Below are 12,729 nucleotides of genomic sequence, written 5' to 3'. Positions count from 1 at the left end.
TACCTTTGTAGCCCTTCCATTTTGGGTAGCCAAGGTCCAAGTTGCCCATCCTTGTTTACTCTATGTATTGCGGGGGTGGGAATGATCCTTGCTGTAAAGATTTGTTCCCTCTTTTGAGCTACTACATCTATAGGTGTAGGTCAAGTTCATCAAATTATATCAGATTACCCTTTTTTTTTCCTCTTCTTTCTTCTTCTAGCTGAGCTCTCATCATCCAGTCATTGAAGCTAGGTCAAGTGGGTACTATCTACAAGTGTAGGTGTTTTTGTGCATATGCCCTCTCTTCTTATCAGCTGAATGTTTCACTCTCCACTCTAGTCCTCTGTGGCTATGTCGCTGACTCTGGGCCCAAGAGTCCTCAGGTCTTGCCACACTGTTGGTCAACCAGGTGTCCACCCGGGTTCACAGGAGTCTATTGAATGTTGTAGGGCTTAGCTTGAAGCTTCATTGCTGTTTTTCCCTCACTTCCCCTTATCGGTGACGAACGTGGTCACCAATCAGAGTATGTATTCCCACTGAGTCTTAGTTTGGGAAGGGGGTTTACTTGGAGGGGACCCGACCACTTGCCTTGATGTCTGCTGGGCGAGCAACTTGCTTGTTCTTATAGTAATCAGTCAGTCTGCCTATATTGTTTTGTATTTTTCCTGTCGTTCTTTCTTTCAATTAGTATCTTCTGTTCTTCTGGCTGCTCCAGGCTGCTCTGCCCATCCTTTCAAGAGGAAATTTCCCACCTCTGAAGATTCTGCATGCTGTTTAGGATTCCACTTATAGTCTTATGTAATGCAGAGGCTCCACAGGAAGCCTCCTTCACTGGGCACATTGTCACCCCATTTTAGGTATTCCAATCAGTTATAGGCAGAAGACAGACTTACAAGCTTTCTATGGTGATATTTCTGGCTATTCCTTTCTCTCTCCTTCCAGTGTCTATTTTATAATGTAATGCCAGGGAAACCAAGATTCAAAAGACAGCCAAGTATCTTAATATTATTTCCCCCTTTTCCCTCATTCCAACCATGTCTTAATCCCTGTATCCCAGAGCCCTGTTGTTCCAAGGTTGTGCATACATCATTATTTACCTGTGTCCGACTTAGCCCATGCAAACCTGCCTAATTGTTCTCATCTTCTGATACTATTACCTGACAATATTCTGGTGCTAGTCAAAATAGTTTCATCTTCCAGCACTATATCTGACAGTTTTTCACTGCTGTTTATAAGGTTTTCAGTGGCTAATCATTAAAGAAGTAGTCCACCTCTCCTCCTCCTTAGTCTCTTCTTTCTTAATCTGGAAGCTGAAACCTGTCCACCATGAGTGACCCTGCTGGTACTTAAAATACCAGTGGCATAGCTTGAAGCTCCGAGCAATATGTAAGCCACCACAGTATGGCAAACTGACAAATGAGTGGTGAAAGAGCAGTGTATCCCACCCTAATCTTCTCACTGGTTTATCACATCAGATTACATCCTAAGAGACTATCACATAACTGTCAAACCACTGAGAATCATGTCCCAGCTAAACTGACATATTGGGGGGAGGGAGGGCACACACAATTCAATCCATCTTAATATGTATTTTAATTTTTAGTTTTAATATTTAATTTAATATCTTAATATTTATTTCAAGAATTGGCCAAGTCTTTATCTATATCATTAGGCCACATTCTTTAAGGAACCATCTGAGTAAGATCCTCCCATTCACTTGAAAGAGGATCCTTATGTCTAGGAGACTGGATCAAGAAGAGAAATAGTTCTTCCAAGTAATGTTCCTTTGGAAGAAAACCAGGTGTTTTGATTTTCTTCCAAAGGAAAATTTATTTTTGGTTTTATTTAGCCCTTAATGAGAAAAATAATATAGCAAAAGCTTTTCCAATGTGCTTTATTTTATTTCTCTTTTTTTAAAAGGTGTATTGTTGATTTGGGGATCCTAGACATATATTAATTTTCTGATTCAGTTATATATTTTCATGTTTTAAAGGAATCTTCTATACCCTTGTGGCTCAGTTTTAAGCTAAGCAATAGATAGGTCTATTGGGAGGCAACTACATACACCATAGGATGGCCAGCCATTTAAGATCAAAAGGGCATAATTTACCTAAGGACAAAATTTAGAAGGTCTGGGAAAGGAGAAATGGAAACAAGAATCACAAGTGGGATAAGTGATGTTACATTGAAGCAAAGTGTATGATGTGTTGAATGTAAAATGATGATATGCTCTGGAAAACTTTACTGAGTTCACAATAAAAAGGAAACATAAGAAAAATAAAGGACTCTTAAATATTTTATAGTGCTTAGTGCTAAGCTTCTTGCTTATCTTAATATTTACTATTAGCCTTCTTTGAACTTTATACTATATACCTTCTCACTTGTCTGCTTTTAAACCTTATCATTGTTTAATAAGCAAAAAGAACATATATGATGTGAAACAAGAGTATTTTTTAATGTAGGTTCTAATACAAACTTTGCATATTACCAAGACAGTTTACCTTTCTTACCATGTTTCTTCATCTGTAAAAGGATTTCCTTTCTGAACAGTTTGGTTGCCTGTTGTTGTTAAGTGCTGTCGAGTTGATCCAGACTCATAGTAACCCCTGTATTAGGGTTTCCGAGGAACTGCTAATGAGTTTAAACCGCTGACCTTTTGATTCAAACAGACCTTGTGGTCCAGTGTTTATTCTACAGGGGCTACACCAAACTCCCAATGATTGTCTAGGTAACCTAAAAATATTCCTAGTATAAAGTATGTAGGAAAACAAAAAAAACCTGTTGCCATCATTAATGAAAAATAACATACATCATTTTAAATTCATAGCTGAACAAAAGTAAAGGAAGTCCCCAGGGACTTAAAAGAAACTGATATTAAAGGAACTAAGAACCAGCATGGTAAGATTGAACTAGGTAATCCTGTGTGTTTTTCTAATCCCAGTTACAAATGGATCTTACTGTATAAGGGCCATGAAGCCCAGGGCTTGTCTTAGATGAGCAATTGTAGCTGAGATCTTAACATAAAATTGGGATCCTAAAAATATTTTGCCTCAGGGAAAGGATGAACTAATACAAATGTTACACTGCCTTTTTTTTTTATTTAATTTTGTTAATGTTGTTGAGAATATACACAGCAAAACATACACACCAATAGAATGACCCATGGATAAGGGTGCTTCAAAAATTGAATTTTTCCTTGAACTTTTTGAATCTCCTTTGTACAAAACACTGTCTAGTCCTGCTATGTTTGAGCCCATTGTTACAGTCCTTCTCATTGAGGATCTTTGTGTTTTTCACTGACCTTCAACTTTACCAAGCATGCTGTCCTTCTCTAGGTACTGATCCTACCTGATAGCATGTTTAAAGTATGTGAGAGAAAATCTTGCTATCTTTGCTTCTAAGGAAGATTCTGGATGTATTTCTCCCAAGACAGATACGTTAGTTCTTTTGGCAGTCTGGTATATTCGATATTCTTCACCAACATCATTGTTGTTGTTAAGTGCCATTGAATTGGTTCGACTCATAGTGAACCTGTATAGGGTTTCCAAAGAGCAGCTGATGAGATTGAACTGCCGACCTTATGATTCATACAGACTTTGCAATCCAGTGCATTAACCCTCAGCACCTCACCAGGACTCCTAATACTATTTATATATATCCTAATACTCCTCAGGAATAGTTTATAATAATTCAAATTATCTCTGCAAATCCTAGTGTGACACTGCAGGATAAGCACTGGACCACAAGGTCAGTTTGAATTGCAAGGTTGGCGGTTCAAACTCAACAACTGCTCCTCAGAAACCCCATACATGGTCACTATGAGTCAGAATTGATTCAACTCAGTGAACAACAACATTATTACAGTTAAAAGACCAAAAAAAAGAAAAATCTTTTGAAAAGTACTCTACAAAAACTAATAGTTATTGTTGGTGATTCGTTAAAGTTTTCATCATCTTTTTCTACATTATTCTAAAAATGAGGGAATGCTGGTGTTAAATGAATACTTGTTTACCTGAATTAAATCACCCTTTCTGGAAATAAGATCTACTAAATACTTTCTGTTCTAGAAATGTTCAGCTTTTCTACATTGTGAAATTAATTTCTCATGTGTTCTTATCACTTGTCTGTTAATTATTCCGAATAAAATGGTAGTATGTACTCTTACTGACACTACGGAGTGACACATACTACTAAGAATGGAATGTCATTCTTTCTGTTATTCTCTATAATAGGCCTCAGCTGCCAAATGACCTAATGATGTTAGAATTAAATGAGACCCCATCATCTTTTCCAGATAAATGCAGTGCGTGCAATAGTTCCCAATAAGAGCAACAATGAAATCATCCTGGTCTTGCAACACTTTGATAATTGTGTGGACAAAACAGTACAAGCATTCATGGAAGGTAATCCTGGCTCAGTTTTTTTGTTTGTTTTTGAAAAGTTTATACTTATTCATATAGAAGTTATTTCAGACTTGTATAACATTCATTCAGCAATCCTGTGTTTCACAGATGATATCATGGGAGCATAGCATACTATGACATTTTCAGTCCTAGAAGCAATTCTTTGATAAACTATAGATTATCCAGAGTAAGAGACAAGAGAAAACTGTATCTTTTTATTAAAAATATTCTCTAATCATATTTAAAAAGAAATCCTGTGGCTATGGTATCAGAAACTTGATTGGAATTGGCTTGGATAAGAATTAATGCTTACTTACAAAGCAGTGATTCTGTGGCGCAGCTGCAGATGACAAATACAGAGACTCCATTTCTCTTCTAGGATCTAATACTATTTAGTTTGACTCTGGCAAGTGACTCTAATGTGTGGATTTAAGATTTCTTATCTGAGATACAGAAGAATGGCAGGCCTAGTTAAGCCTTCAGGTTTATAGATTTAAGAAATGTTTTATGAACTTCTTTGCACATACCATGTTTGAGGAAAAATTTTATCCAAAGTAAAATTTACCCATTGAACCATGACCTCAGAGTAACCCTCTTTGTTTCCATTTAAAAATTTTTTCAATAAAAGATTGCAGTTTTAAGGAGTACAGTCCACACAGGACCACCTTCACTCTGACACCAGTTGCAAGTTCAGGAGTACCCAAGACCACCGTCAGGCTCCATAATTTACTAGAATGACTCATAGAAAGCTGTTATACTCATGGTTACATTTTATTTCAGTGAAAAGATGCAGATTAAAGTCAGCCAAAGGGAGAAACAAATAGGGCAGAGTCCAGGAAAATTCCCAAACATGGAGCTTCCAATGTCCTCTCCTTGTGGAGTCATGGTATCGATGTGTTTCAAAACACCGGAGTATTGCCAGCCAACAAAGCATACCTGATGCTTGGTGTCCAAAGTTTTTATCAGGGCTCCATATATTGCCCACCTGGCTGACCTTTAGTCTCCAGTCCCTCCAGAAGTAAAGTGGATAGCCCAAAGTCTCCATCATAAATCACATTTTTCACTGTCCAGTGTCTAAGGCCATCAGGTAAACAAAGGTAAGGTACTTTTCCTAGAGATCACCTCCCAGGAAGTGAGAGCAAAGGACAGTCTTCTTTTTGGGTAAGATTAATTCTTCCTACACAAGGGTAAACAGGTCCAAACACCATAGATTTCTCTTTACCTTTATCTGCTATCTTTAAATATTAGTATTTGGCTCTTAGGCAGTGTAAGACATGCACCTCTTTTCAAAACAATATGAGTCTAGCCAAGGTAGTGTGTGCACCCTTCTGGAGGAAGGCCTTGGCACATGTGAGTGTAATCAGTCATCTTTTATCTGGTCCAAGATGAATAAATAAAAGAAATTTCAAAATAGTCAGGCTCCATTAGTCTCTTTTTTGGAAGACTTTGAGGAAATTACATGGAGAAGGGAGATCAGAATAGGAAAATATCCCAAAAGGTAATTGTGGTGTAATTATCTCCTTACATTAGTTCAGACAATTGAACCTTAGTATTTCCTGTTTGGAGCTTTGGAACTCCCCCAGCATTACAAAATGCCGAGGCACTAATTCCTGCCTACCTATGGTTAAAGAGAAAATCTGCAATTGGTTTCTCTTACAGGTAGTGCCAGTGAAGTACTCAAAGAATGGACAGTAACAGGCAAGAAAAAGGTAAGAATAGAATTTAAAATCATGATGTTGATATTTATATTATAAAAAAATTCAGGCTCTACCAAAATGTGTGAAAGAAATGATTTATATGTATTTCTTCAGGTTACCATTTAAAGTGTCTATCTACTTCATTGATATAAGGAGCTCTGGTAGCGTAGTGGTTACTAATCGGGCTGCGAACCGCAAGCTCAGTTGTTAGAAACTACCAGCTGTTCCATGGGAGAAAGATGAGGCTTTCTGCTCCCATAAAGATTTACAGCCTCGGAAACCCTGTACAGGGTCGCTATGAGTCGGAACAGACTCCATGGCACATAACAACAACAACAACTTCATTGATACTGAAACATAGTAGTGCCCATCTTTTCTTTGTGATTTAAGGCAGGATACAGATGACTTTGCCATGATGCAGTTGCAGCGGGCTCATTAATATGGGGAAGAGTGAAACAAGAGAACATGTCTAGGAATGGAGAGTTACTCTAGAGAACATTATGTAGTCCAGTGATTTTCAACATTATTCCTATCGTTGTTGTTGTTAAGTGTCATTAAGTCAATTCCAACTCATAGTGACCCTGTATAGGGTTTCTGAGGAGTGGCTGGTGAGCTTGAACTACTGATCCTGTGGTTCAAACTGACGTTGCAGTTCTGCGCATTATCCTTTAAAATACTTAGGACTTACTTCAGTTACCTGGTCTGTTCTTTATTCACTGTGTTGTAGTTCTGATATTAATGAGCTTTGACTTAAAATCTAAAGGACGGATTTACTTCTAAAGCTATTAGGTACCTTGCAGAGTAGTCTGATGTTCCAATTTAGGGAGACAGAAGACACTTGATCTTAGAGTCAATCCTTCCTTGATAACTCTAAATCACTTCATTAGGAGTTCTGTCAGGTCTTGATCAAACCAGGCTTGGCCCTAATGATGCTTGAGATTTTTTTCCAAGGAAGACCTAATACTGTTACAGATTCCCATGATGCTCATATAACTATCTATAGCTTTGAATGTTTGCTTAACTTCTTCCCACTGTTTTTACCCTAACACACAAAGTTGTATGCCCTCTGGAGAACAGTTTCTTAATGTATTGACCCAGGATTATATGTTACTAATGATCTTCATATAAAGAATGCAAGAAGCTGGAAAAGTGTATGTGTATTGGAGACACACAAATTTCTTTAAATTTGGAGAAAGAAAAAAGTTTGGCAATCCTAAATACCCACTTCAGTCTAGTTAACTGTCAGGATTAGTCCATGAAGATATAACTGTGAGCAGTTACTGAGATAATTGTTACATACATGGGAGAGTGATAGGAAATCGTAGTATTTCACCTGGGAGAAAATATTGAAGAGAAAGAAAAGTTGGAGTTGTGCGATTATATCAGTGACGGGAAAATAGTAATGCTCCTGCTAGAAAGGACCTAAAAATCAATATGAGCATATCAGTCTAGCCTTAGGAATAAAATTCAGTATTGTCAGGAGAACTGTGGGTTTGTTTATTTTTATTTTTTTGTGTGTTGTTTTTTATGCATGGTCATCCTACTGCTTGAAGCTACCAAAAGTTATTTAAACCTATTGTCCTACAGAGATACTAACATGTACAAAACATGCAATATCGTTAATAACATGCAATATCGTTAATACAGTGAATAACCTGGTATAGAAATCATTTTGTACATGTTAGTATCTCTGTAGGATAAATTCCTAGTAGAGTTGTTGATCAAAAGGTATATGCATATGTAATATTAGTAAGCATTATTAAATTGCTATAGAGTACCAGTTTACACTCCCTCCAGGAATATATGAGAATACCTGTTTCCACCCCACACTTGACTCCACAGTACTGTCAAACTTTTTAACATTTGTTAATCTACTCCTGATATTGCAGTACAATTTTAATATATGTATCTTCTATTAGACTAAGATTGTACTTCATCCCATATACTTATATTCTGTATCATTTTTCTGTTTAATTTTTTTTATTAAACTTTTTTTGTGTGTGTATATGTAGATATATATATATAGCTCCTTTTGAAAATAAGTTGCACAATTTTTTACATTGTCATTTATCTTTTGATTTTATTTACAGTAGTTTTTTCCAGACATTTTTCATATTTATGTGTTTGAATTTATCCAAAGTGTAAGATTTTATACATAGTTATTATCAATATATTAAAAAATGTGTTCAGTTGCTGGAAGAGCACGTAAGAAATCAATAACCTTGGTTGCTTTGGGTGTCTGTAGAGTTTACTTCTTTGTGTCATTGGGATCTTTCCTTTTTTCTTTTTTTTTTCACATCTTTAATAATTCTTAGAACAAAAAGAAGAAAAGCAAAGCAAAACCTGCAGCAGAAGCAAGTAACAGTACTCCAGATTCCAGTAAGTTGGCTTCCATTCAAGAGGAACAGTCTGCACCTTCCTCAGAGAAAGGTGGTATTAATGGTTACCATATCAATGGAACCATCAATGACACTGAGTCTGTGGAGTCGCTCAGTGAAGGTTTGGAGACACTTTCAGTAGATGCCAGAGAATCAGAGGATCCTGAGAATGCTACACCAGATATCCAGGCACTGGATAGAACGGGTGAGTTGATTAGCAGATTCTTTTTAACTTGCATTATCATATTTTTTTTTAACTAGGTAAGAAAGCTATCAATAAATTAAATCTAGTTGGTCTTTTTTTTTTTTTTTTTTTAGTTTTTGTTGCTTCTGTGAGAAAAAGTCATACTTTTCTGTCAAGGGCCTAGAAAAATATGATTCTCATTCTATTGTCATATATGTTCATTTTAGTCTAAATTAGTCTTTTAGAAATCTGACAATAAAAGTAACTTAGGGTCTTCCGGTCCCTGGTGCGCTGGGAGCTGCGGGCATCAGTGCAGACATGGCCAAGTCCAAGAACCACACCACGCACAACCAGTCCTGAAAATGGCACAGAAATGGTATCAAGAAACCCTGATCACAATGATATGAGTCTCTCAAGGGGGTGGACCCCAAGTTTCTGAGGAACATGTGCTTTGCCAAGAAGCACAACAAGAAGGGCCTGAAGAAGATGCAGGCCAGCAACGCCAAGGCCATGAATGCACGTGCCAAGGCTATCAAGGCTCTCATAAAGCCCAAGGAGATCAAGCCTAAGATCCCAACGGGTGTCAACCGCAAGCTCAGTCGACAGGCCTACATTGCCCATCCCAAGCAGGGGAAGCATGCTCGGGCACACATTGCCAAGGGTCTGAGGCTCTGTCAGCCAAAGTCCAAGGCCAGTGCTAAAACTAAGGCTGAAGCTTCAACTAAGGTCTCAACTAAAGCTCCAGTCTAGGCCTCAGCTAAAGCTCTAGCCAAGGCCTCAACTAAAGCCCCAGCCAAGGCTTCAACTCCAGCCCCAGCCAAGGCCTCACCTCAGGCTCCCAAAGGTGCCCAGGCCCCCACAAAGATGGAATAGAGTTCTCCATCTGAGGACAGAGGGATTGGGAGGACAGAGGGATTGGCATGACCCTTTGGGCTACCATCTGTATGGAGCTGGTGTCCTCCTGTGCTGTTTGTACAAATATGAGGCAGGGGAAAAAAAAAAAAAAAAAGAAAGTAACTTTACTTTTCTACATGTACAGTTCAACAACACTGATTTCATTCTTCAAGATGTGTAACCATTTGTACCCTCCTTTTCTGAGTTGTTCCTTCCCCATTAACATAAACTCACTGCTCCCCGAGGTTCCTATATAATCTTTCCAATTGCGATTGTCACTTTGACACCCCAAAATCAAACCCATTGCTGTTGAGTTGATTGCAGTTCTTAAAAAAGATGATGCTCAGGGAAGAATTTTTTTTTTTTTTTAACGTTTTATTAGGAATTATATGATAGTTTACATGGGAGAACATTAGCTTTACATTCATCTTATTGTATATCGTTTCATTGCCATGGTTACAATCCCCTCCATGCATCATCAACCAAAGGGTATAACCTACAAGCCTTCCCCCTGGTCGTCAGCACACAGCCCTTCTCCCTCTCTGGGTCTAGAGTCCCCGGCCGCTCCATCTCTCCACATCATTATCTCTGCCTCCACCACTGGCATCACTGCTTCTCTGGGTAGGGTCCCGCACTCCACTTTGCTTCCTTGATGGTCCCAGGGACCTCCACTCATGGACTGCAAAGTCAACCACTCCCCTCATTTTGCTACAAAATGTCTACCTTTACATTTCCAACCCTAACAGTCAGTCCTGATAGCAGTTATTCACTATGAGTGCCATCCCCATCTCCTTTCATCAGTCCCACCTAGACAGATTGGATACTACTCAGTGGAGATTCTGCCTTCCTCTGTGCCCTCTGGATCTCAGCTCCCTCTTGAAAGCTTGTAAGCCAGTCACTTCTTGCCTTTGTAGCTCCCCCATTTTGGGTAGCCAATGTCCAAGTTGCCCATCCCTGTCTACTCTGTGTATCAAGGGGGTGGGAATGATCCTCGCTGTAAAGATTTGTTTCCTCTTTTGAGCTGCTGCATCCATAGGTGTAGGTCAAGTTCATCAAATTGTATCAGACTACTCTTTTTTTTCCTCTTCTTTCTTCTTCTAGTTGAGTTCTGATCATCCAGCCATTGAAGCCATGTTAATTGGGTATTATCTGCAAGTGTGGGTGTTCTTGTGCATATGCCCTCTCTTCTTATCAGCTGGATGCTTCACTCTCCACGCTAGTCCTCTGTGGCTATGTCACTGACTCTGGGCCCAAGAGTCTCCAGGTCTTGCCACACTGCTGGCCAACCAGGTCTCCCCCTGGGTTCACAAAGTCTATTGAATGTGGTAGGGCTTGGCTTGCTGCTTCATTGCTGTTTTTCCCTTACTAAGGACGGCAATTTTTACTAGTTAAGCTAAATTATTGTTTAGTTTTAAGAAGACTTCAGGGGATATTTTTAGTTTAAGTGTTAAAGATTATCTTAAGGCAGTAGTTTCAGGGATTCATCCAGTCCCCATGACTCCAGAAACCCTGGATTCTAAGAGAATTTGACATTCTGGTCTGCATTTCCCCCCTTTTGATAAGGAATCTTTTATACAATCTGTGATCAAAATGTTCAGTAATGTAGCCAGGCACCATTCAGTTCTTCTGGTCTCTTGCCAAAGGAAGCAGTTGCTCATGGAGGCAGTAGCCCCACATTCCATATCCTCCTCCTCTTCTTATATCTCTTTTTCCCTCTGTTGCTTCTGGTGAATAGAGACCAATTATTGTGCCTTGGATGACCATTTGCCAGTTTTTAAGACCCCAGGTATACTACTCAATGAATCAGGAGATAGAACAGAAGCACTAAATGTATTATTAAACCAATTAACTGGGCTGTCCTCTGAAACGATGACTCTCATCCTCCAAAATAAGGAACAAAATCCCATGAGGAGACCTTTCTAACTTAGAACTGAAACCACTCACTGAGATCACCTTTTAGCCAAATAGTAGACAATAACTCAAAGGTAGTCAGTTTACACCCATGAGAAATATCAACTACACAAGGCCAAGAAAAATCAACTACACAAGGCCAAGAAGGCAGCATTTGCACAAAATCAAAGATGAGAAGACAGGAAGGGACAAAGAAACTAAAGGAATGGAAACAAGGAACCCAGGATGGAAATGGAAAGAATTATGAGACATTGCAGGGATTACAGCCAACATCAAGGAACAACTTTGTATATAAACTATTGGATGGAAAAGTAATCTGTTATATAAACTTTTACCTAAACACAATAAGGTCTAATAAATTTTTTGAAAAGAAAAAAAAAAAAATCCCATGAGGTATTTGGTTGTACCTAAGCAGCCTCAGCAGTTAGTCTTTTTTTTTTTTTTTAAAGTCATTGTTGTAAATGTATCTATCACAACTTTTGCTAGTACAACTTTTTATAGATATACAACGTATTGACAGCATTTACAGTAATTGACTGTGAACTTCTACCCTTAATCAGTGTGATTTTTCTATCAATGTTTAACCCTCCTTCTCCTGCCTCTGTTGTTGTTATGTGCCATTGAGTCATAGTGACCCCTTATAAGATTTCCAAGGTACAGCTGGTGGGTTTAAACCATTGACCGTATGGTTAGCAGTCCAGTGATTATTCTGTAGTGCCACACTTGAAACTGTAACCACTAATAAACTTTGGTCTCTGTACATTTGCCTATTCTTGTTATTTTATTCAAGTGAGGCCATATAATATTTGTCCTTTCACGCTTGACTTACGTTTAGTATAATGTCTTCATGCTCCATCCATTTTGTAGCATGTATCAAGAATTTGTTTCTACTGCGTAGTATTCCATTGTATGTATGTACCACATTTTGTGTATTCATTCATCTGTTAATGAGCATTTAGGTTATTTTACTTTTGTATATAGAGTCCTGGTGTGATGCTGTGGATTAATGCTCTGGACTAAAAAGTTAGTTTGATCTACAAGGTCGGTGGTTCAAGCTCACCAGCTGCTCCTTGGAAACTTTATGCAGGGTTACTATGGGTCAGAACCTACTCGACAACATTTAACAACAACTTTTGTCTGTTGTGAATAGTGCTGCAGTGAGCATTGGTGTACACTTCTGTTTTTGAGTCTCTGCTTTCAAGTCTCTTGGGTATATATACTTGAACCCAAGTGTGGAATCATTAGCTCATATGGTGGTTCTATTTCTAGTTTTTTTGAGGAAT

General features: G+C 38.4%; 1 protein-coding gene across 1 annotated transcript in view; it reads left to right on the top strand.

The window, feature by feature from the left end:
• The window catches only part of SPATS2 (spermatogenesis associated, serine-rich 2), a 93,149-nt gene that overhangs the window by 40,453 nt on the left and 39,967 nt on the right, over positions 1-12,729 (top strand). Inside the window, exons 3-5 of the mRNA XM_006870078.1 lie at positions 4,274-4,382; positions 6,042-6,091; positions 8,395-8,662. Coding sequence (XP_006870140.1) covers positions 4,274-4,382; positions 6,042-6,091; positions 8,395-8,662 — 427 coding nt within the window. The remainder of the gene's footprint in view (positions 1-4,273; positions 4,383-6,041; positions 6,092-8,394; positions 8,663-12,729) is intronic.

Source organism: Chrysochloris asiatica, unplaced genomic scaffold (assembly GCF_000296735.1).
Source record: "Chrysochloris asiatica unplaced genomic scaffold, ChrAsi1.0 scaffold00138, whole genome shotgun sequence".
NCBI lineage: Eukaryota > Metazoa > Chordata > Mammalia > Afrosoricida > Chrysochloridae > Chrysochloris > Chrysochloris asiatica.
This window is presented reverse-complemented; position numbering and strand designations above follow the sequence as displayed.